General features: G+C 68.3%; 1 protein-coding gene across 1 annotated transcript in view; it reads right to left on the bottom strand.

The window, feature by feature from the left end:
- Positions 1–21188, bottom strand: part of LOC133754633 (guanine nucleotide exchange factor VAV2-like) — a 77719-nt gene extending 56531 nt beyond the window's left edge. Inside the window, exon 1 of the mRNA XM_062185054.1 lies at positions 20860–21188. Within this exon, the coding sequence (XP_062041038.1) occupies positions 20860–21063 (204 nt within the window). The 5' untranslated portion in view covers positions 21064–21188. The remainder of the gene's footprint in view (positions 1–20859) is intronic.
- Positions 21189–25274: the final 4086 nt, after the last annotated feature.

Below are 25274 nucleotides of genomic sequence, written 5' to 3' on the forward strand. Positions count from 1 at the left end.
CAGCAGGGAGGCAGAGGTGGGGGCCGCAGGTGCACAGCTGGGTCTGCGGGGAGGGGCTCGGGCGCTCTGAGCCCCTGTGCGCGGCGGGGTTCCCAGACTGCTCCTGCCTCCTGAGGGGCCTGAACCCTTCATCCAGTCCCTCATCTTGGCCTGGTTCTGCGGCTCCACAGAGCAAGGCCGACTCTGAACGCTGACACAGCTCCTCACTCCTGCCCGCCCCACCCCAGGGCGGCCCCTGAAACGTGGCTTTGCTCCTGGGGGCCCCCCCCCCACGGGGACGCTCAGGGCGACAGAGCCCACAGGCCCCGAGCGGTCAGCACAGTCTCCCAGCTCGGGGGCTTGGAACTCCAGGTCGGGAGAGGGGGGGATCCCGACCAAGAAGCCCTCAGCCCCACAGCGCCTCCACGCAGGGCCTCGGGGCAGGGTCTGGGCTCCCCAGGAGGAGGGGCTGCCATAGCCAGGGAGTATCTGGGGTGCTCTGCCTTTAACCTTTCTGAGTCATTTATCTCGTCCCTTCCCACCCCCTGCGATCGGTAAGCTAGAATTCCTCAGAACAGCATCACTTCCGGCCAAGTCTCTGGGAGGGAACCAAGCCGGTGTGAGCAGCCCCCAGCCAGCCGGCCAAGGGTCTCAGCCTGGCCTCTGAGTCACCTGTTCTTCCTGGAAATTCTGGCCACACCAGCACCAGGCCCCAGGGCAGAGCTCACAGGGGACCAGCAGGTGGGGAGGGGGCCCAATGACCCCAGTCCAACCGTGGGCCCACACCCAGCAGCCCGAGGGAGGGGAGGGGCAGGAAGTGCCCCAGGTCATCCTGAGCCCCGGCTGGTGCAGCAGCTGGGAGGGCAGCGCCCGGGCAGGCCCCACCTGCCCGAGGTCAGGCAAGGGCAGGCTGCCAGGAACCCGGGGGCACCCGGGGCTGAGCCGCCGAGTCCGCCGGTCTCAAACGCCCTCCCGTCGGGTGCTCTGGGCTGAAAGAACCGTGCCACAGCTCTGCCACAGGCACTAGGGCCACACTGGTCCTGGTGGAGCCCGGTGGGGAGGCCGAGGCCCACCCTGGCCCTCGGAGGCAGCCGACGCACTGGCTGCCCACCCACGGGTCCCACTGCAACGGGCGCGGGGTGGGGGGCACCTCCCTCCATGCTTTTCTCCTGGCTCCAGACAGGGGAGCCACAGCCATAAAGGGGGCCCGGCACCACCGCTGCACCGGGGGCCACACTTAATGTGGGTCTCACATCCGCTCCTCCTCTCAGGCCCCTCCCCTGTGACCTCAGGTCCCCTGGGACCATCAGGTCCCTTCCCACTTCACTGTCACGACCCATGTGGCCGTGAACAGCTCTGTCCACCCGAGGCCTGGGGGTCTTCTCCCCACCCAGCGCTGGGACAAGCTGAGCCGGGCCTGGGGTCCCAGGAAACCCTGCACCTGGCAGGGCTCCCCCCATGCTGTGCCCCAGGAGTGACCGACCCCACTCGAGGCCCTGATAGGCTGGCAGTGACAGGGACCCGTCCGCGCCCCACCCCCACCCCAGGTGTCACTTTCAGGAAGAGTGGAGCGACTCCCCTGGGGCGAGACAGGGGCCCAGGGTGCGGCTGGCAGGCTGCGTGGGGCGGAGCCTGGCTCTGCCTCCGACCGGGATGGCTCGCAGGCTGCGTGGGGCGGAGCCTGGGGGGCGGAGCCTGGCTCTGCCTCCGCCCGGGATGGCTCGCAGGCTGCGTGGGGCGGAGCCTGGGGCGGAGCCTGGCTCTGCCTCCGACCGGGACAGCCGCCCACCGCCCCCCCCACATCAGCCCACCGCCCCCCCCCCATCAGCGTCCTCCTCGGCTCCCGCCCCAGCTTCCTGCCACTGCACTCCCAGGAGGCAGCGCGCTGGCTCACAGAACCGGGTCGGCTCACAGAACCGCGCTGGCTCACAGAACCGGGTCGGCTCACAGAACCGGGTCGGCTCACAGAACCGCGCTGGCTCACAGAACCGGGTCCGCACCCACACTGCACAGCTGCAGGAGTTCCCGGCTCCGCCTGACCCAGCCCCAGGCACTACCGGCCTAGAGGACTGAGCCGGCAGGTGGGGGCGCGCTGGCTGCCCTCTCTCTGCCTCTTAGATAAACTTTTTTAAATTAAAAAAAAAAAAAAAAAAAAACCCAAACCTCCGGAGGAGCCTTGGGAACGCCTGGGACAGGGGCCGAGCTACAAACCAGGGTCCAGACCCAGCTCCCCGCAGCCGGCCCCACCCGCACCCCTCGCCGCACTCCCCACACGCCCACCTTGCCGTCCACCCGTGCCCACCCTCTGGGCCTGGGCTCTCCTCCTGGGCCTCCCCACCAGCCTCTCTGGTCCCCAGGCTCCAAGCCCTCCGCCTCTCCCCCCCAAGCCCCCTGCCCACGCCCCCTGCCCTCCAGGGGTCTCCGTGGCACAGATGCCGGGGAAAGCAGCCGGCAGCCAGGGCCGGGCCGCGACCCAGTGATGCTGAGTCCTGATAGGATCCGACAGGCATGGGGGGCACACGCTGCGGCCCCATCTGTGGGGACCCCATTGCTCCGCAGCTCAAGTTCCCAACCACCACAGTCAGCAGACTCTCTCCAGTCCCTGGCCAGGCCTCCGCCACTGGAGAGGCCCAGGAGGCCAGGAGGCTGCTCGGGAGATGTGTGGGACCCCAGGGAGCCAGCCGAGCCGCCTCCAGCGCCCGCACGCACGGGCGTCGCCGTGGGCACAGCTCCACGAACCACAGCAGTGACCACTTTTCCACGCCAGGGCCAGGGAGCCGGGTGCGATATTTCTCGTGTCCCAGGGGCGGCGGACTCGCGATGGGGAGGGGGCGACCTCTCACTCCCCGGCGCCGCTTCCTCTGCCTCGCTCCCCACACCCTCTGGGCACCACGGAGGCCGGAATCCTGAGACACAGGGCCCAGCCCAGAGAGGGGGGGCCTGGGGCAGCTGCAGCACCCCCTGCGTGGGGGCTGGGGGTCTCTGTGGGTGAAACAGAAGGCAATGCCCCGAGCAGAGCAGGCCATCCCATGGGGGCGCCTGAGCCGGCCCCGGGGAGCACAGTGGACGCGGGAACGGCAGGACACAGCCGGGGAAGAGCCGCGCCATGGGCGCTCCTGGCCGGCTGGTGGATGCCAGCGCCCACTGCAGACATCACCAATCACTCATGATGCGCAGACATCACCAATCCACCTGACTGTACCGAGCGGCCACACCCCAGAGCCACCTCCCACCCACATCACCCAGGCAGGTGCTGCTGACCACGGCAAGTGGCCCCCAGGAAAAATCACCTCTGGGAAACGAACGTTAGACCTGTCTTCTGGGAGGGGAGGGTCCCCCTCTCCCAGACATGCCACGGGCACCCAGACCAGGACCGCTGAGCCGGCCGGGGAGGCGGAGGGCTCGGCCACCCCGAGGGCAGCAGAGCAGCACATGCGGCGCTCTCACGGACGGCGGGTCCGTGGCAGACCGGTCGGTCCTCTGACGAGAGCCGACGCCAGCACCTGCCCAGCCTCCCGCGACCCCAGTGCCCCACACCCCCCACCAAGGCAGGCGCGCCAGGCTACGTCCACTTCCTGAGGCTCTGGAGCGGCCACACCTGCCCCGCCTTGCTGACCGAGCCAGAGAGAGCTCAGAAGGACAGCGTGAGGCCCGAGCGGCCAGCGGCCAACCCCCAGGCCGGCATGCTGGGGGCACCCTTGCTCCTTAAGAGAACCGAGGACATGGGGCCAGCGCTGTGGCACAGTGGGTTAACGCCCTAGCCTGCAGCACCAGCATCCCATATGGGTGCCAGTTCAAGTCCCAGCTGCTCCACTTATGATCCAGCTCTCTGCTGTGGCCTGGGAAGGCAGTGGAGGATGGCCCAAGTCCTTGGGTCCCTGCACCCACGTGGGAGACCCAGAAGAAGCTCCTGGCTTCGGATCGGCGCGGCTCCGGCCATTGAGGTCAACTGAGGAGTGAACCAGCAGATGGAAGATCTCTGTCTCTCTGCCTCCTCTCTCTGTGAAACTCTGACTTTCAAATAAATTAATTAATTTAAAAGAGAGAGAGAGAACCAAGGACAAAACCACTAGAAGCCCCCCGGGGAGCTCCAAGGAGCTGGGAAGGTGCTGTCCCCAGGGACACAGGGGCCAGGGGCAGAGCAGACCCCTCCGTGTTCCCCACAGGCCAGGCTCCGGGGTGCGGAGACAATCCAACTCCAACCTCTCGCCCCAAGGGGTCCCCGCTAGGCCCTCAGCACCGTCCCCTCCTCTTGGGCCTGGAGACACCACCCCCCGGGCCACCAACGACCCCACCCGGGGCCACGTGGAAGCCAGGGGCTGGGCAAGACCCTGCCCCAGACGGGACACCAAGGGCACCCACCCCAACTCTGCCCACCCTGTGGGCGGCTGGGAGCAGGGCCTCGGGGACGCTTAGCTGGGCACAGACAGAAGGGTGAGGGAGGACCCACCCACAGGCTCCCGGGCTGCCCGGCTGGTCCCGGGGCTCAGGGAGCCCTAGACATCCACGCAGGCCTCGCCCCAGCTCCACCGCTCCGAGCACAGGCGGCAGCCCCCGCACCACCATCACCACTCTCCGCGAAGCTCCCAGGCCCGGGGACTCCAGGCAGGGACCGGCAGCATTTTAGCGACCATTCGATCATCGCCGAGGAAATGAAAACAGCCCGAGACCCGGCACACTGCCGAGTCCATTAACTCCTTAGACCGGGACCGCCGTCGGGTGCGGCTGCCTGCCCGGGTCTCTCTCCTGGAGGCCGGCTCCGTCCGCCTGGCTGCCACTCCCAAGCCCTCGCCGTCCTGGGAGGCTCCCGACGGCGAGACACCCTGGGAAGCTCCGTCCAGAGTGAGCCTAACAGGTCCCAATTCTTCCCCCACTCTGGACAGCAACAAACACACATCACACGTCTTGTCCCAGTTACCCATCCGTTTGCTTGAACCAAGACGTATTTACTTATCTGAAAGGCAGAGAGAGAGAGAGAGAGATGGAGAGGGAGAGAGAGAGAACGAGGTCTTCTGTCTGCCAGTTCACCCCTCTCCAAAGCTCCCAACAGCCAGGGCTGGGCCAGGCTGAAACCAGGAACCAGGAGCTCCACCCAGGTCTCCCACGTGGCCTGGCGTTTGGGCCATCTTCCCCGGCTTTCCCAGGCCACAGCAGAGCTGGATGGGAAGAGGAGCGGCCGGGACTCTGGGACAGGCATGGGTTAGTCCGCTGCGCCCACGCCAGCCCCGGGTACTTTTCTTTTTGCATTGACTATTTCCACCAGTAAGGACCCTGCGGCTTAAATAGGCGACGGCACTGGCCCAAACCCACGGAGTGACCCCAGGGGCCGGGACAGAGCCGGCACCACCAGGGACGGAGACCATACGGGCACGGCCACCATCTCCTCACCCAGCGCAGGGTCTGCCCCCAGCGCCCACCAGCACAGGACACGGGCCCACGCTCAGACCCCGAGGACAAGCCCCCAGACGGCGGCTCACAGGCTGAGGACGCGGCGTGGCCACGGTGAGAGCAGCGGGCAGGCAGAGGCCCCCGGAGGCCCCTCCTGTCTGAAGCTGCGCGGGACCAGCAGCAGAGACGCAGTCTCCGATGGATGGCAGCCCGTGTCCTTAGGAAAACCACTCCTCCCACGGGCAAACACCACTGCCAAGTCCCAGACACGACCATCCGGCCCCGGCTGCAGGTCACCCAGCGCTGGGCCAGCGCCCGCCCGGGCCCGGGAGCCTCCCCGGAGCCTGTCCGTGTCCCCCACCACTGCCCCGTGAGTTTTCCTGCCTGGACAATCACGTCCACCTCCAGGACTCCGGGACCCCAGGCCTGGCCGTGGGGCCTCCCCCAGCCGTGCGGCCACGCCTAAGCCCACCACACTCTCACCGGCCCCTCCCACGGCTCCCTGGAAGTCACCGCCTGCCCACCCGGCCCCTGCCTCCTGCCCTTCAAAGCAGTGGCGCAGGGCTCCTGTGGCCTCCCCAGGCCTGCGGGGTGAGCACCTGCTGCCCTCGGCGCCCACGGCTCCTGCCCGGGGACCCCCTGCCTGCAGGAGGGGGCTCTCACCCACTTGCCCTCACCCCGACTCACCACCTGTTGCAGGGCAGACACAGCACGGCCCCGGTGGAGTTGGGCACCACGCGGCCAGCGACTCGGACGAAAACCACTACCCGCATGCAGACGGGAACCCAGCCCCGGGGACCAACAGGGACCGTGGCACCCACACGAGGCCTGAGCCAGACTCGGGGACCTCATGGAACCCACGGTGGCCTGAGTCCCTGCTGGGCCAATACACTCGAGGTGGGGGCTGGTCAAAGTCCATGGCTGGGGATGGGGGCCGCTTCCTCTCTGAGCCCCGGGCCCAGCCCACTTCACTTCAGGGAGCACCGAACACTTGGGAGACCACCCAGCCTCTGGTCGAGCCACAGAACTGCGTCCACAGTCCTCACGGACCCGAGGGGGTGGGCCAGCTACAAAGGTGCCAGCCCTCACACCCCAGTCCCTGCACAGCAACCTCCGGTGCCAAAGGCTCCCCTTCCGCCCCAAGCTGGGTCTGACTCCTCCCTCCTCTCGGTGAACTCGCACCCGCGCCCAGAGCCCCGCTGGCTCACAGCTGAATTCCTACCGGGCGCAGCCAAGGAGCTGCCGGCCCGTTTCTCCCAGGGCCCATGTGCATGAGGGAGTGGTGTGCGAACGCTCCACCTTCCTTTTCAAAACAACTTATTGCACACGGGCCACACAGGAGTCCCGGACGTCGGCACTGCCACGGACGCGGGTCCCAGCAGCTCGGGAGCCTGCCCGCACCCCACGGCAGGGTGCACCATGGCAGAGGTGTGCGGGGAGCCCTGCGCGCTGGAGCCAGCAGCTCCCGCAGGTGAACTGCTCCTCCGAGGGGCTGTCAGGAGGCAGGGGTGGCCTCACGGGGCCAGGCCCACGGCTGACCCCTCCATGCCTGGCTGTGACCAGATCCCACCGGCACGCGGGCTGGGAGCTGCCCAGGGCAGCCTCCCGTGGCAGGTGACAGACAAAGCCGGAGAAAGGCCGAGAGGCCGTGGCTGTGCCGCCCTGGCCCCAAGCCCAGGCTGCCACTTCCGGTGCCACACATCAACCACAGCCGGCAGGAGGGGTCCTGCTAACGTGCAGGGTGAGGCTCAGGTGGGAGGGGGCAGGAGCCCCAGGCACTGGCCAGGCCTGGGTCAGTCACGGCCCCCTGAACCCGCCCCCTGCACCACCTGGGCCCCCACTCGCGCCGGGGAGGCAGCCGGTGGTCTCCTCACAGGAAGGGGCTCCTCCTCTGGCGAGGTGCCCCCCAAGGTGCACAAAGTGGGACTCCTCGGCTGTGCAACCCTGGAGGCATGAGCCCCGCACCAAGCGTGGGGGTGAACCCCCAAACCAGAGAGACGGTGGACGCCATCACCGTGGCTCAGCAGAGATGCCGACAGCACCAGGAGGGGCGGCTCAGGCCCTCGGCACAGCCTGGAAGACAGGCCACGCCCAACGCACCGGGACCCACCCCCCACTCCTACACGGGTCAGCCAGAGCACAAAACACACAGCCTGGAACGCGCGCGGGCACACACCCGCACACTGACACACGGCACAGGCACACACTCATGCGTGCACACGTCCACACACACGCACCCATGCACACCTGTGGCACCAGCAGGGGGTCACAGCCCCTATGGACTCAGTTCTTCACCCTGGGGACAGCAGCGGCACCCTCAGGAGCGCCCCCGTGGCCCCGTGGCTGCCTGCAGGGTGGGGCCTGGCATGGGCGAGATTCACAGAGGCCATGAGGCAGGCACCCGGGACACAGCCCCGTGGCCATGGCAGGCCCGGCAGCGCGCAGCGGCCGGAACAGCACCGCCCAAGTCCTCACGCGCACCTACAACACGGTCCCAGGAAACCCGGGAGGTCAGAGCTGGGCTTCGTCCACCCCAGCAGGGCCCCGGCCACCCGGGCGAGGGGACATTTGCCACCTCCCACCCCTCAGCCCGTCCCCCGAGCATCCCAAGGCGGCCACGGCCGGGACCCTGGAGGCAGCCCCGTCCCAGAAGGCAGTGGGGTGGAAAACCTGCCCAGCCCTGCTTGTAAGCGGGAGGGGACCCCGGGCCTCCGGGCACAGGGGAGCCGGGCCGGGCGGCCCACACACCCCCTGCACGGTCCCTCAAGCCCCCGGCCGCCGGCTGGGGGACAGGAAGCCCCGGGCACCCCAGGGACACAGTCACCATGTGGCTGCCACACTCCCCCCCCCCCGCAAGCACACACGTGCGTGTGTCCCTGGAGACTCAGACCAAAGCGCGCGCCCCAGGCCCCCGGTCACCACCAAGTCCCACTCAACGGATGGCAGAGGCAGCCGGCGGCCAGGGACAGCAGGGCGACTCGGGGAGACGGAGCTGCGAGAGCCGAGGGCCGGGCAGGCAGGGCTGGAGAGACCCCACCCCGCCCATACCCGGCTTCCTCCAGGGAGTGCCCCTCTCACCCACCCAGGGACACACGCTCCCAGCAGCCCCTGCACCACCCCGTCACCTACTCACATTCCTCCCAGCCCCCATGTGACATCAGAGTGTCACCCCAGAGCTGGCCTGGGACCCCACATTCCACCCCGGAACAAAGACACCAAGAAAGGCAGAGGTGCCCCAGCCTGGCCCCTGGGCTGCCCCTCCTCCAGGAAGCTGGCGGGCCTGGCCTGCCCCGGGCAGAGGGGCCGAAGCTGTCCCCCGCTCCCAGGGGCTCCAGAAAGCCCACCTCCCCTCCCACACCCCACCCCCAGCCAGCTCAGCAGGTGACATCCAGGTCACTCCAGTAGTAGCCAGGCCTGCCCCACGTCTGGGAGACCCTGACGCCTACCTGGGGGAGGGGGCGCGCCACCTGTCGTGGAGACCAGAAAGAAAAAACCGATGCTCCTAATGCCGCCTCTACCCAGAGCCCCCTCCCGACCCAGGCTGGACAAGGCCCAGGCCCAGGTCCTCCAGGAGAACACCACAGCCAACGTTGCCATCCAGGCCCTCCCCCAGGAGTAAGAACGCGGGCACGGTGGGGACCGACAGACGCCCAGTGACGGCCAAGCTCAAGGACTCCCAGGAGTCAGCAGCCAAAGCCAGGACTGGGCCCAGGAGTCCACCCCTGCACAGCCAGGAACACGGAGGCTCAGAGAGGTCAGCGAGGGAGCGGGCACGAGGCCGGGGCAGCCTGGGAGCCCAGCACGCCCACCCCCAGGCCGCGCCGTCCTGCCTTGAGACAGCTCAGACCTGCCAGGTGTCAGGTCCATGCCACTGCGTCGTTTCTCTCCCAACCCCACAGCGGACAGGGGCACGATGGCCCCGGGAGGTGGACTGAACCCACGAGGAGGGGCTGGGGCACGGGAAGGGGGAGGTCTTGGGAGGGCCCAGACCTTCTGCCACCCCAGGGGACACCCCAGGTCACTACACAAAGGCTTGCCCGAGACACGGCGACCGCTCTGGGAACGGTACTCCTCAAACACAGTTAAAAGATGGGGAAGCAGGGACCGGCATATGGTGCAGCCGTGGTCTGCAGCGCCAGCATCCCATATGGGCGCCAGTTCGAGTCCCGGCTGCTCCAATTCCAATCCAGCTCTCTGCTGGTGCACCTGGGAAAGCAGTAGAAGATGGCCCAGGTCCTTGGGCCCCTGCACCCACGTGGGAGACACGGAGGAAGCTCCTGGCTCCTGGCTCCTGGCTTTGGATGGGCCCAGCTCTGGGTACTGCGGCCATTCAGGCAGTGAGCCAGCAGATGGAAGGCCTCTCCCTCTCCTTCTCTCCCTCTCCCTCTCTATAACTCTGCCTCTCAAATAAACAAACAAATCTTAAAAAAGAAGGGGAGGCTCAAGTGCCAAACAGGCCCAGCCACACCAGGTGCCTCGCCGATGTCAGCACTCAGCACGGAGCCACGCCCTCCTCCACGGAGCCACACCCTTCTCCACAGAGCCACACCCTCCCCCACGGAGCCACGCCCTCCTCCACAGAGCCACACTCTCCCCCCATGGAGCCACGCCCTCCTCCGCAGAGCCACACCCTCCTCCACGGAGCCACACCCTCCTCCACGGAGTCACACCCTCCCCCCACGGAGCCACGCCCTCCTCCACAGAGCCACGCCCAGGGGAGGACAGGGCAGGAGAGGAGAAACATGGACCTCAGCCTCTGGGAAGCTGCGCCGTCCAGGGCACGGCCCCCAGGGCTCAGGAAGGCCCTGGCCGGTGGCTCAGGACGTGCACCAGTGCGCGAGTCCAGCGTGAGACCGGGGAAAGCACGGTCCGACGGGCAGTGGGGGGAAGAGGACGGCTGGACCTCGATCCCTGGAGGCCGTCTCCCAGCCCGGGCCCGGCAGCCCCCACTCAGGGGACGCCCGAGTCTGGGGGAGGCTCAGGACGTCAGAGGGCGCATTCTGAAAGTCCCCGGACAACAACTCGGGGCTCCAGGGGCCGCAGGGGTCCTTGGGGGTGGGCTCCTGCCCCCGAAACCAAACGAACCAAGGTTAACCTGGCGGGGGCGTGGCCGGCGCCAACCCAGGACAGAATCAGCAGCCGCGGCTGGAGGCGTCGGGGTGCGGCCACCCTGGCCCCCGCGGCACAGACCCCGGCGCCTCCTCTGCCGCTGCGGTTTGCTACTCTTGTTTATCTTTGGACTCAGAACCCAACAGCAGTCCAGAAGCTACAGGACCGGTGCGTGTGAACCCTCAGAGCACAGGGACCCACGGCGCGGCCAGGGCCAAGGCCAAGGCGGGCGGCAGGTCCTAGAGCCCCCACCTGCAGCTCCACCCCCAGCCTGCTCAGGGAGCACCCAAGGACGCGGCCCAGGCCCTGGACGTGCCTGAAACCCAGGGCCACGGCCCCACCCTGCTGGGCCCCTTCTGTCCCCCAAGGCTGCCAGCACTCAGGAAGCCCAGAGGGAGAGGCGTGGTGTCCCCACCTGGGGACCTGGGGGGCGGGGCTGGCCCAGGTGGGCGGAGCACGTCCCCAGGCAGCGGCTGCACCGGAAGGGCTCTGCAGAGGGGGCGGGCCCTGGGGTCCCCGGGCTCCAGGAAGGAGCGGATGGGCCGGAGGACGGGCGGACAAGGGACTTCCTGGTGGCTGAAACACAAAGGCAAGACAGAGGGCGAGGCGCTGACCGAGGCCCGGGCAGGCGGCGAGCGGCGCCCGCTCCACCTCTGAGCTGGGACGGTGTTTGGGGGACCAGGGCCGGGGTAGTGAGGGCACACACAGGCCTACAGCAGGGCAGTGGCGCAGCCCGCACCATGGCTCTCCCTGCGTCTCCAGCCGGACTTTCCCCACCCACAGCGCCAGCCAGGGATGGCCCAGGGCCAGGGAGCTGAGCCTGGAGACGATGGGGAAATGACAGAGGGGCCTCCACCAGGCTGGGAGCAGGCCCCGGGGGACAGGGCCAGACAACCCCAGGGGACAGGGCCGGGCAGCTCCCAGGGCCCCCCAGGCCGGGGTCCCCACAGACCAATGTGGCCCCAGACACCCAGTGGGCCCTGGGGCTTGGCCAGTGCTCTGGAACCTTCCATCACCCCGATGGAAGGTTCAGTCTGCAGCGGCAGCTGGAGAGGACGCACCTCCGCCAGGGACCCAGCGCCAGGCCAGGCCACCAGGGCCAGCGGAGGCCACCAATCATCGGAGCTGCCCCCCGCCCCCCACTGCGGGGGACCGGACCTCATAGAATGGGTTGGGGGAGCCAGCCCTGTGGCTCCGCGAGCGACACCAGACACCAGTTCGAGACCCGGCTGCTCCACTTCCAGTCCAGCTCCCTGCTAATGCACCTGGGGAAGTGGAAGATGGCCCAGGTGCTTGGGCCCCTGCACCCACGTGGGAGACCCGGAGGAAGCTCCTGGCTGTGGCCTAGCCCAGTCCTGGCCATTGCAGCCATTTGGGGAGTGAACCAGCGGATGGAAGACCTCTCTCTCTTCCTCTCTCTGCATAACTCTTTCAAATAAATAAATAAATTTTTAGAATGGGTTGGGGGGCAGCCTGGGGGTCACATCCCAGCCACTGCCCACAGAGCCCTCTCCAGGGAACCGCCACTCATCTCCGCCTTTGGCTACCAAAGGCATCCAGTTCCCAAGGGCAGCTCAACGCCACCTCCTCCATGAAGCCCTGGCCATAGGGAACCAGACACAAACCATGATGACGCAGCAGACCCCCCCCCCCCGCCCTCCCGGCCATCAGGGAGACCCTGAGGGAAAAGTGGCAGGGAGAGGGGGTGAGGTCCCTTCAGTCCCACTCCCCCTGAGGTCCTGGTGTGGCCACAGGCAGCCCCCCCTCGGACATAAGCACTGTCAGGAGCCCCTGGCTGAGCCTCCTCCCGCAGACTAGCGCAGCCCTCCAGGAGCGTCAGAGGGGGGAAGGCCAGGGGCCTGGCTGGGCTGCAGCTGGGCGGCCGGAGGAGAGGTGGAGCTCTCCACGGCCACCCGCGGCAGCCCGACACACCCAGCAGCTGCCCAGTGGCCACCGTCACCCCAGCTCAGACCCGAGCTGCTCACACGCTGACCAGAGCGCAGTCCGGCGCGGCCCCCATGCCACCCGCTGCCCCCGACGCTCGCGGCCCCCTTTTCCGTGTCCCGTGGACCCCTCGATCCGGGATCCAGGGGCTCAGCCTCCCGAGGCGTCAGCTTCCTCCTCCAGAAACGGGGCTGAGGGCAAAGCCACGGGGGTTCAAGGTGAGGTCAAGGTCACCAAGGCGGCCCCTGACAGAGGAGGCTGTGGTGGTGCCGCACTTCCTGTCTGACCAGAGTCCCATGCAAATGAGGACAGGGCCGCAAACCCCACAAGAGCTCGGGGACAGCGGGGACCACAGCCAGCAGGGACCACAGCCCTCATCGGGGCCTGGCCTGGCCTGGGAGCAGCACAGAGGGGCTGAGGGGCGGAGGCCCTGAGCGGGGAGGCCACAGGCCAGCGGCCAGTGTGGCTGAAGCCGGAGCCCCAGCAGGCCAAGGGGACACCGTGGGGGGAGGGGTGCCTGGAGGCACTGAGTGACAGGCAGGAGCTGCAGCCACGCGCAGCCTGGACGCCCGATAACACCCACCTCTTCCCAGCGCTCCACGAGCCACGGGGGTGGCCGGGGGCTGGGCCAGGGCCAGGAGTCAGATGGGAGGGGCGGGCGGGAGCGAGGCGGTGGAAGCGGGGATCTGGCCACTGCCTCCCGCCAGGACCCAGCTGCCCCGGCGTCCCAGCCCCAACTCAGGAAGCCACAGCCCACAGCCCTGGCCTGGGCCCCGGGGGCCGGGAGCCAGAGGACAAACGCCTCCCCATGGCCCAGCCCGGGACCCACAACCTTCCCACCCCGCCCACCCACAGAAGGGAACACCTCCGGCACCAGGGCCACAGGGTCCCCAACCCCCCAGGACCCCAGCAAGGTCCCGCCTCCAGCCGAGGCGGCCGCCTGCGCCCCAGGGCCGGTGCCCAGGACCAGGAGGCGCCGGACGCCCGAGGCCCAAACCACAGACAGCAAGCTGCTCACGCCGGCTCCTTCTGGGTTCCACGTGGCCCCAGCAGAGCCGGATCCCAGACACACGGCACGGACAGGCCGCCCACGCCGAGGCCAGCTGTGCCCAGCTGGGCCCCCAAGCCCCAGGACCCTGCTCAGTGCCAGTCACAGTGACGGTCACTGCTGACCGCCCCGCACCAGGCCACCTCTGCTGGACTCGCGACAGCTGCTTCCCGCCAGGGCCACGAACCCCGCCACACAGAAGGTTCCAGAAACCAGCGTTTCTCAGCCCCCCCCCCCCGAGGCTTTTCAGGAATTTCTTCCAGCCACTCTCCTGAGGGAGAGGCCGCCACGCCTGTGCTGTCCTCACCTGCCGGAACGGCAGAACTACACAGAGCCACGGAGACAGAGCGCTCCGTCCACGGAGACACGGAGACAGAGAGAGAGCTTCCATCCACAGAGCCACGGAGACAGAGCGCTCTGTCCACGGAGACAGAGCACTCCGTCCACAGACACGGAGACAGAGAGAGAGAGAGCTTCCATCCACGGAGCCACAGAGACAGAGCGCTCTGTCCACAGACACGGAGACAGAGCGCTCTGTCCACGGAGACACGGAGACAGAGCGCTCCGTCCACGGAGACAGAGCGCTCCATCCACAGACACGGAGACAGAGCGCTCTGTCCACGGAGACACGGAGACAGAGAGAGAGCTTCCATCCACGGACACGGAGACAGAGCGCTCCGTCCACAGACACGGAGACAGAGAGAGAGCTTCCATCCACAGAGCCACGGAGACAGAGCGCTCCGTCCACGGAGACACGGAGACAGAGCGCTCCGTCCACGGAGCCACGGAGACAGAGAGACAGAGCGCTCCATCCACGGACACGGAGACAGAGCGCTCCATCCACAGACACGGAGACAGAGCGCTCCATCCACGGACACGGAGACAGAGCGCTTCCATCCGCTGGCTCACTCCCCAAGTGTCCACAACAGCCAGGGCTGGGCCAGGCCACAACCAGGGGCCCAGAACTCCTTCTGGGCCTCCCAGGCGGGTGGCCGGGGCCCAAGCACCGGAGCCATCATGGGCTGTGTCCCAGGCACCTGAGCAGGGAGCTGGAGCTGACAGAGCGGCCAGGGCCCAACGCGGCACTCCAGGACGGGACGCGGGCGCCCGGTCACCACGCCGGCCCCTGCGGCTGTGCACCCGGGGGCGTGGCAGTGGCGACTCAGTGGTTGGGTCCCTGCCAGCCACACGGCAGCCCCAGAGGGCGCTCCTGGCCCAGCCCCAGCTGCTGCGGGCCACTGGGAGCGAACCAGCAGAGACCGGCCTCTCGCTCGCCGCCTTCCCAGTCACTAAAACCAAAATGGGTGCCGCACACTGGGCCGACTTCTACCTTCACCAGGACCCAGAAATCCAGACCGCGGACACGGCTCCCGCCGGGCTGCTGTTTGGCAGTGCTAACGTGTGTGAGCATCTCTGTGTACACAGACCCATACATGCACACACGTGTGTCTGCACGTACATACCACTGTCGCACACACGTGTGCCCACATACACACCACTGTCACACACGTGTGCCCGCACACACATACCACTGTCACACACGTGTGTCTGCACGTACATACCACTGTCGCACACGCGTGTGCCCCGCACATACATACCACTGTCACACGTGTGTGTGCCCGCACACACATACCACTGTCACACGCGTGTGTCTGCACGTACATACTACTGTCACGCACGCGTGTGTCTGCACACACATACCACTGTCGCACACATGTGTGCCCGCACACACATACCACTGTCACACACACGTGTGCCCGCACACACATACCACTGTCGCACACACGTGCTCTCATGTGCATGGACACCCATGCACCTACACGCATGTATGCATCCATACACACATTGTGCCCACGCAGCCACGTGAAACCATACCACGTGTTTACCCATGTTACATGTACGTGTGCCCATATATATGCATACACACGTGTGTGCACGACCAACCAGGTTATGTGTGTGCCCACGTTGTGTGTGTACACGTGTGTGTGTACAGGTGTGCATCCTTTCACACGTGTGTGCCCACACAGCCATGTGGAGCCATATTACATGCATGTGCAAGCATGTTCCGTGTATGCATCCACACACATGCACACACACAGACTCAGTCCCCAGGTGTGAACTCTGAGAGCATCTGGGACAGCCACCCCTCCAGGCCTCGGCCGCCACAGCCCGCACAGCCGCCACAGAACCAGGCCTGAGCTGGGAAAAGAACGTGCGAGATGAGCCCCGGGGGCCGGCGCCGCGGCACAGTGGGTAAGGCCGCTGCCTGCAGTGCCGGCATCCCACATGGGCCCGGTTCCAGTCCCGGCTGCTCCACTTCCAATCCAGCTCTGCTGTGGCCTGGGAAAGCAGTGGAGGATGGCCCAAGTGCTTGGGCCCCTGCACCCATGTGGGAGACCTGGAGGAAGCTCCTGGCTCCCGGCTTCGGCCTGGCCCAGCTCTGGCCGTTGTGGCCAATTGGGGAGTGAACCAGCAGGTAGAAGACCTCCCCTCTCTCTCTCTCTCTCTCCCTCCCTCCCTCCCTCTGCCTCTCTGTAACTCTGCCTTTCAAATAAATAAATAAAAATCTTTAAAAAAAAATAAACAGGCCCAGCGCCTTGGGGGTGACAACAAGCGGCTGGCATTGGTCACACACGAGGCCACGTGAGCAGCAGCATAAAGTGATGGTGACCGATCACAACGCGGGGACAAACAGGAAGGGGGCACAGATAAGGAGGCTCCTTCAAAAGTGCGTGGAAATCAGGTCAGGAAATTACGCGTGGGTCACAAGAACTTCTGCAACAGAAACAGCATCTTCCTTTTCTGAGAGGCAGAGACACGACAGAGAGACAGACACAGCAGAGGGGAGAGACAGAGAGGGAGGGAGAGGGAGAGGGAGGGAGGGAGGGAGGGGGGAAGGAAAGAGGGAGACAGGGAGGGAGAGGGAGAGGGAGGGAGAGGGAGGGAGGGAGGGAGGGGGAGAAGGAAAGAGGGAGAGAGACAGCGAGGGAGAGGGAGAGGGAGGGAGAGGGAGGGAGGGAGGGAGGGGGAGAAGGAAAGAGGGAGAGAGACAGCGAGGGAGGGAGAGGGAGGGAGGAGGGAGAGAGACAGCGAGGGAGGGAGGGAGGGAGGGAGGGGGACTCCCCTCCTCTGGTTTGCTCCCCAGATGCCTACAACAGCCCGGGACTGGGCCGGGCCGACGCCGGCAGCCTGAGCGCGCCCAGGTCTCCCCCGTGGGTGGCAGGAGCCTTGCGCCCAGACCTGCTGCCTTCACAGATCCTCGGTGGCGAGAGGCCCAGAGCCAGGAGCCAGGTACAAGCCCAGGTACTCCGAGGCCGGTGTGGGACTCTTAACGCCACTCCAAACTCGCCTTTTAACTGCTTCCCCTCCGGCCCCGCGAACCCTCCACTTACAAGGTGTCGAAGTATCTCTCAACAGGTGCAGGGCCGCAAAAGCAAACAGAGTAACAAAGCTCAGGGCCCCGCAGGTCCCGAGGAGGCAGCAGAAGCCCCGGCCGGAGAAGCAGGTTCCAGGTTCCGGCCGGCAAGTCAGCGAGCAGCAGAGACCCCGAGGACCCCCGAGGAGGCTCCGGGGAAGCCAGGCGGAAGGAGGCTCCGGGGAAGCCAGGCGGGGCGCAGCGCCTGAGGCCACCCTAGGCCACCCCCGGCCTTCACGGGGACGCCAGCCGGGACTGGACGGGGGCGCCACACGCCGCCTGCCCCCGATCCAGACGGCTGGCGTGTGGCTACCAAGAACACCCTAGTTTGCAGCAAACACAGAGACCTGGGGTGCAGAGCCTGGGTCCGAGGCAGAGTCATTCACACGGTACCCTTATCACCGCCACACCTGAGAGATACCCAGAATTCCTTAAAAAATAAAATCCGCCAGCAAATAGAAGCCTCCCGCCTTCCTGCTCCCTGGCGACCCCTGGGCGGCCTTCAGCCCAACCTGCTGGCCCTTGGGAACCCCCAGGCACCCAGCTCTGAGGACCGGAAGCTTCCCCACCCCGGGAAGTGATTCCTCGCACGGAAGAGCCAAGGGAAGGAGGGCCCCGGGCGCTGGGGGCCTGGGCAGGAGCCCAGCTTGGCCGGCAGGACTCGCTCTTGTCCCCTGTGCTGGGTCTGGGAGACCAGGCTCCAAGTCCTGTCGCAGTCAAACAACGTGTGGCCGGTGCACAGCGGCTGCACGCCCGGGCCCCTCCTGAGACGCCGGCGTCCCACTTGGTCACCAGTTCGCGTCCCAGCTGCTCCACTTCCAATCCAGCTCCCTGCTAATGGGCCTAGGAAAAGAAGGGGAAGACGGCCCAAGTCCTTGGGCCCCTGCACCCATGTGGGAGACCTGGAAGAAGCTCCCGGCTCCAGGCTGGCCCAGCCCTGGACGTTGTGGCCATCTGGGGAGTGAACCAGTGGATGGAAGACCTCTCTCTCTCTCTCTCTTTCTCTCTCTCCCCCTTCTCTGTTCAGAGGTGCAGACCTGAACCTGGGAGCCATGGGTGAGGCTCCCAGAGCCTTAGGACTAAGTATGAAATCAGAGAGGGCTTCCGGAGGAGAGGGCCCTAAACCACCTCCTGCAGGAAGAACTTAGCAACAGGTGCAGGGCACGGACAGAAAAGGCACAGGCGCGGGGGGGGGGAGGCAGTGGTAGGGAGTGGAGGGATTTGGAGTGGGGTGAGGAGAGGGGGTGGACGTGCTGGCCGGGGCCTCCCTGCACACGGGGCCCCTGTCCGCTCAACGGGAACCGGGGCGCCGGGGCGCCGCGGGCAAACGGAGGCGGCTGGGGGCTGCCTGGGAGGTGCCGCCTGCAGACCCACGCGAGGCCCCGCCACTGCAGCAGCCGGCACCCGCAGACTGCGGCCTCCCCCTAATTAGTCTGATCAACCAAGGCGGCTCCCAGGCATTCCGGAGGAAGTAAACAGAACTGCGAAGCCTGCCAACTGCGGCAGGGCACGGCCGAGCCGGCAGCCGAGGGGATCCGCGCCGCCTGCGCACACAGCAGACGCTCAATAAACGCACGCTGCCAGGGCAAGCGCCCAGCCGAGACGACTCCGCGTGCGAGGGGCACTCCGCAAGGGAGGGGCCGGCAGAGGCCTCTGAGCTGGACGCGTCCCGCCTGGCCGGGACAGGCAATGGACGGCGGACCCGGCCGCGTGTGCCTGGCGCAGGGGCCCTGCTGACTCCCGGCCAACGCCCCGGACGCCACGGAGCCCCGGTACACCCTGCTCCTGCCATCGGCCCACGGGCGGACGCACACCGTGAACCAGCCCGGAAAGTCAGGGACAGAGCCTCGGCTGTCCACCACACCACGCCAGCTGGGCGACCACTGGCCACTCAGTCTGACCCGCACCTGCTCACTGGCGAAGGCGGTGGGAAGCCCTTCCGGGGGGGTGCCGAGCCCAGGGCAGGACCCCACGCCACCTCCCCGCGGACAGCAGCCACACAGAGGCCCCCGGTGCCTCCCCCACCCCCACGCAGCCACACGGGGTCGAGAGACTTGTTTCCTTACTTGGGAATCTGAGAGCACGGTTGTGGGAAAATGGAATTAACAGGTCAGAGAATCTGGAATCAGCGCGGGCGTCCGGCCGGGGCCGCCCGCATCACACACACACTCGAGTGCCGGGTTCGAGTCCCGAGGTGTTCCCGGCAGGCAGCAGCAACGGCTCACGGAGCTGGGCCCCTGCAGCCCACATGGGAGACCCGCACTGGGCTCCGGGTGTCAGCCCGGCTCAGCCCCGGCTGCTGACATCTGGTCGGTGACCCAGCAGATGGAAGGTATCTGTGCTCTCCCGCGCGCGCTCTCAAAATCCACGCACAGTTTTCCATAGCACACACTTCCCATGCACTGAGTCCTCCCCACCAGGCACTGTGGGAGCCACCTGGCTGACCCCTGACCCAACACCACACAGTCCCAGGGAGCACCTGCAGCTACCCCCGTGTGGGCCACAGACGTACAAAGATGGGTGGGGCCAGCCCCACAGGGCCAGGGCCGGGAGCTCAGCCCTCAGCCGCAGGGCGGGCCGATGTACAGAGCTGTGCACCTCCTCCGTGCCCTGGGGACCCTCCGGGCACGGCCACTGCCTGCCACCCAGGCCCCCCAACACCCCTCCAGGAGGCGGGGGCGGCCCTGGCTGGGGGACCCCGGAAGTGTCTGACCCCAGCTCCAGCACGGCGCTGAGCCAAGCTGCCGGCTCCAGGCAGGCCCCTCCTCTTCCCATCCTGCCCAAACCACAGCTGGGAGGGACGGCTGGGCCGCCCGGCTCCTCCCAGCCTGCTGTGCCCACCCAGCCACCACGGCCAGGCCCAGTCTCCTGCCAGCCCCCCAACCCTGCCGGAGCGAGCCAGCCCAGGTAGCCCCTGCAGCTCCCTGTACCCCGCGTCTCCAGCCACAAATCGGGGTGACCACCTCGTCCAGAGGTCGGGCGGGGGAACCTCTGTGAAGCCCCTCAGGGGCACCCTGGCGCGGAGGCAGCAGGCTGTGGGCCCCCACCCTGGGCCTGGGTTATTACTGCATTGGGCGCACCCCCCCCCCCAGGGCTCTCCCTCGGATGCGGCCACCACCCCCGTCCACCCCAGGGAGGGGGAGCCGTGTCCTGGACAGGCAGCCCCGGCCAAAGGCCAGAGGCCATCGGTCCAGCCTGGAAGTGTTAGGGGCGGTGACTCACTCGGCCCCTCCTCCCAGGCTCCGCTCGGAGGTCCCACCGCGAATGGCCGCTGTCCGCACACAGCTGCTGAGGCCGGCGGCCGGCGCGGCGCGGGCCGGAAGGTCGCGCCTGGGCAGCGCCGGCCGGACCGAGCCCTTCAAGGCCGCTCCGGGTGGGGGATCTGCGACCCCCACCTCGCCCAGGGCCAGGGCGGGAACCGGGTTGGTGCTCACGTCTTCACCAAGTTCCCTTCCAGGGGCCAAGAAAAGCAGCTGTGGCCGGAGGAACCGAGGCTTCCCGGCCCCGGAGCGCCCCGCGCCTCCGCCGCGACAAAGGCCACGCTCGGAGGGGCCCGTCGGAGGGGGGGGGGGGCGCTCCGGCTGGCGCCAAGGTGCCCGGCCCCGGGGACCCCCGAGGCGGCTCGCCCCCAGACAGGGCCCGGGGTTGGGGGGGAGGCGGAGGCCGCGAGGGGGCGGCGCCCCGGCCCACCCGCTTCCCCGGGGAATCGAGGGCTCACGCCTGCGCCCCGCCCGGGCGCGCCCGCGTGTCTTCCCCCGGCGCTCGGCCGCCAGACACCAGGCCGCGAGCCTCGACCCCCGGCAGCAGCCGGGGACCTTCGGCAGGGCGCGCGGGAGCAGGGGCCCCGGTGGCGGCTCCCCCAGCCTGGCAGGCGCAGCCCCCGGCTCGGGCGCACGCGGGCGGCGGAGGCGCGCCCAGGCACGGGGCACTTTGGCCAACTCGGCGCCCGCGGGGGTCGCGCGGCCCGGACCCTCACCTGGGACATCTGCGGCCGGAAGTTGATGTCCTTGAGGTCGATGGAGCCGGGAGACAGGTTGTGCAGCAGCTGGCACAGCAGCACGCCGTCGCGCAGCGCCTGCGCCAGGTCGAAGGCCACGGCCGAGGGCCACACGACGCGGTGGTTGGGCGGCAGGACCTTGCAGTCGATGAGCCAGCGGCCGCACTGCCGCCACTGCTCCATGGCGCCCGCGGCGCCGGCCGCGCTCAGCACCGCGCTCCGGCCCAAGTGCGGCGGCCCCGGGGCATCCCGCCCGCCCGCGCGGGGCTCGGGGGACTGGGGCGGGGCTTCGCGCGGGCGGCCCCGGGTCCCCGCTGCGCCACCGCGCGTCCCCTCCTCTTCCTCCTCCGCCTCCTCCGCGGGCTCCTCGCGGTCCGCGGCTCCCGCCCACGTGCGGCCGCGGGGCAGGCGCCGACCGGCGCGCCGGTGCCCCGTTCACGCACACAAATCCCCGCGGGCCCCGAGCCGGGCTCCAGGCCGGCGGCCGCCGCAGCGCTCCCCGATCCGCCCCGCCGCGCGCCGCATGCTGCGCTCGGGGCGCCCCGCGGCCGTCGCCGCTCCTGCCCCGCCCGAGACAAAGGCCCGGCGGGTCGCCTTCTCCGCGCGTCCCGGGCCTGGGCCGCCCGCGCCGCCGCCGCTTTGTCCGCCCCGCCCGAGGGCTGCGCGCCGCGCGCCGGTCGCTGGAGCTCGCGGGCGCTCGGCTCCGGGGCGCGGGGGGGCGCGGGGGGCGCGGCCACGGCGGGCGGGGCGGGGCGGGGCGGGCGCACTCGCCGGGCGCCGCCCCCGCCCCGCCCCCCCACTTCCTGCCCGGCTGCCGCCTGCTGAAGTTGCGGCGGGCGGGGGCTGCGGCGCGGGCCGGGGTCCCGCCCCTTTCTCCCGCGAGGGCGGGCTCGGGGTGCCCCTTGTCCCGGGGGGCGACCTCGCCTGCCCCGCGGTGGCCGCGTCGCCGCCCCTGCGCCGCCGGACCTCCGCGGGGGTCGGTGGGGGGCTCCGCGGCGCGGGGACTCCTCGCGGGCCGGGGAGGGGGCACGGGGCTGGGCGAGGCCGCCCGCGCCCCCTTGGCCCCTCCGGGCGAGGGGCACAGGGGCCTGGGATCCCCAGCGCGCCCTGGCAGGGGACCCACGGGCCCTTGATCCCGCGCGGGGCCGGAGTGGGCGCCACTCGCGGGCAGAGCTGGGTTCTGTGGGATGAGCGGGGTCGGGGGTGGGGGACGGAAGGAGGCATCCGGCCCGGGTCCGTAACCCGTCCTGAACTCAACCCCGGGCTACAGGCACCGCGGGGGGAGGGGAGCGTGTTTGTCCAGCTGGCACCGTGCGACGGTGGGAGGGGCCCCGCTAGCGCAATTATCTGGGTCCAGGCTCAGCTGTCGGGCGCCCTGGGGCTGCCTGCCGGTGCTGTGCGGAGCCCGGCCAGCGGTGCCCTTCTCCGAGTCTGGAATGGGAGGGCTTTCTCCCAGGCCGCACCCTGGAGCTGCTGCCCCATGGCCCAGTGTCCCTTCTCCCAGGGGGCAGGCGGGGCCGTGTCCTCTCCTCACCCCCAAGTCCACAAAGTTCTCCAGGCCGGGGACCTGGCTGGGGACCTGTCTTGGAAATTGGGCTCTGCCCTGACCCAGGCTTGGCCTTCCGGCTTGGGGAGACAGCGGGAGGGCCCCTTCCAGGCCTGGCTCACCAACAGGGGTCACCCAGAGCCTGCCCCTGCTGGGCGTAGGCTCAGGTGGGGGGGGGGAGGACAGGTGAGCCTGTGGTCCCTGCTCTGAGCCGACAGCTGGCACCTTTGTGAACAGGGCCTGGCCTCCCACGGGCAGGGGTGAGGTAGTGGGGCCCCAGGGCCTGAACCCCAGAGCTGCCGGCCTCCTCTGCCCTAGGACCAGGGACCCCCCCAGCCTCCGCCACACCTGGTGTGAGACCTGAAGGTGCTACGTCCGCCAGAGTCCCCAGAGGAAGAGCGTCTGTGTCTCCCACGTCCCCTCTCTGGCCGCTGCCCCATTCCATGCCCGGGTCTCTCCTGGGAGGAAAGCGCCCTGACTGCTCACTGCCCTTGGCCGGCCCAGCAGCTGGGGCAGGAAACCAACCGCGACCGGGCTCTGGGGGCAGGCACCTGCAGGCGGGCAGACGTGCGGCTGCTGCCCCCTGGTGGTCCTGGGCAAGCCATGGCCAGCACGCTGCTCAGCAGCTCCCCGGAGGGGCTCTGGGAATGGTCAGGCTGGGGGACCCAGGCCTCCTCACTGGGTGGTCTGGAGCTAGCACAGTGCCCCCCTGAGTCCCAATCCTGGGCGGCAGGGACCCTCCCCCACCCTGTGTAGCCCCCAGGGCCCCTGTGTGCGTGGACAGAGGCTGTGCCGAGCAGTCAGGAGATGGAGAGGGAATGCCGTACCCCATGCGCTCCCCGTGGGTCTCGGGGCTGTGGCCCCTGTCCAGGCAGTGGGTTTGCCGTCACACCTGGAGGTGACCGCCAGCCAGGAGCCCCCCAGCCAGCTGAACGGGGTGAGGAGGGAGGGTGCCCGAGGCAGAAGGGGCTGCACAGGCTGGAGGGGGTGACAAGGCTTGTAGAGGAGCTGAGACTTGAGCTGTTAGCCCAGGGTGGAGCTCATTTGTAGGAGCGCCCAGCGCCCCTGGAGCGGGCCCGACTGACCGTCCCCAACCACGAACCAAACGTTCTCAGTGGTGGACGGGAAGCCGCAGGGTGGTCGTGCGCAGCTGACCTGCCAGCAGGTCCCGCAGTGCACACCCTGTGTAGATTCTGACCACCCCACCCCCCGCTCGGTGCCCCCCCGCGCGGTGCCATGAGACACCCCCGCCCTCGGGGCCCTCCCCGGCTCGGTGCCCCCCCCGCTCGGTGCCCCCCCACTCGGGGCCCTCCCCGGCTCAGTGCCCCTCCCGCTCGGTGCCATGAGACACCCCCGCCCTCGGGGCCCTCCCCGGCTCAGTGCCCCCCCCGCTCGGTGCCCTCCCTGGCTCAGTGCCCCCCCCACTTGGTGCCATGAGACGCCCCCGCCCTCGGGGCCCTCCCCAGCTCAGTGCCCCCCCGCTCGGTGCCATGAGACGCCCCCGCCCTCGGTGCCCTCCCCGGCTCAGTGCCCCCCCGCTCGGTGCCCCCCCGCTCGGTGCCCCCCCGCTCGATGCCCTCCCCAGCTCAGTGCCCCCCCGCTCGGTGCCATGAGATGCCCCCGCCCTCGGGGCCCCGTGCCCGGGCTCTGCCCCCCTCACCTGCCTTTGCTGGCTTCCCAGCACCTTGCAGCTCACCGTGGGTCTCCTCCGTCTGCGGTCACCCCTGTGGGAGCAGGGGCCATCCGTGTCCTGTCCCCACCTCATCCCTGGCCCACAAACAGGGCGTGGCATACAGTAGGTGCTCAAAAAATGCATGGTAGTAGACATGGCCCAAGTCCTTAGGCCCCTGCACCTGTGTGGGGGACCTGGAAGAAGCTCCTGGCTCCTGGCTTCAGATTGGCGCAGCTCTGGCCATTGCAGCCATCTGGGAAGTGAACCAGCGGATGGAAGACCTCTCTCTCCCTCTCCCTCTCCCTCTCTCTCTCTCCCTCTCTCTCTCCCTCTCTCTCTCTCTCCTCTCTCTCTCTCTCTCTCTCTCTTTCTCTCCCTCTCCCTCTCTCTTTCTCTCTCTCAGTGTGTGTGTGTGTGTGTGTAACTCCACCTCTCAAATAAAATAAATAAATCTTGAAAAGAAAAAAAAAGCATGGTGAGCGAAACGCCGGACACGTAAACCGTCCGCTTGGCGAACCACCGTCCGTGGTATTTTAAGCCCCGATCTGTCTGTCACGGAAGCCATGGATGTGTTAAGCCAACTCCAAAGTTCTATTTAAAGAGGCCGTGGGAGCCGTGGCGTATCTGAGCAGTGGTTCCATGCTAAGCTACGTGTACACGTTCCCGGCACTACGAGTTGCTCACCGAGACTCGCACGGTACCGCGTGCTGCCGTCCGCCCTAACGGCGCTCGTAGTGGTGGCAGCTGCTGCTGGGCCGCGTGGCTGGCCCGGGGGTCGGGGCTGTCCTGTGAGCCTCACAGCCGCCCCGTCCCGCCCCCGGCAAGGTGTGAGGGGGCCAGGCCCCGGCACCTGTGCACACGCCCAGGTGCTGCTGTCCAAAAGGATTCCCACACCTCTGGCCACGCCGGCTCGGGCAGGTAGGCGGCGAACAAGGAACAGAAGTGACACGGTGCGTGCAGGAGCACCCACGCTCGCCAGCCGCGGTGCCGGTGCCGGTGCCAGGCGGGCGCTTACACAGGCCAAGCACAAAGTGGCAACAGGAGCAGCAGAGCCCACGTCTGCCTCGGAGGACGCAGGGGCAGCGGGATCACGGCCACAACGCCTCCGTGGTCCGTGGGCCTGGCGACTGTCCAGGGCCCGGGCAGTCGGGCTCAGTGCTGGGGCCCCGCCCTGTG

Source organism: Lepus europaeus, unplaced genomic scaffold (genome assembly GCF_033115175.1).
Source record: "Lepus europaeus isolate LE1 unplaced genomic scaffold, mLepTim1.pri SCAFFOLD_258, whole genome shotgun sequence".
Classification (NCBI taxonomy): domain Eukaryota; kingdom Metazoa; phylum Chordata; class Mammalia; order Lagomorpha; family Leporidae; genus Lepus; species Lepus europaeus.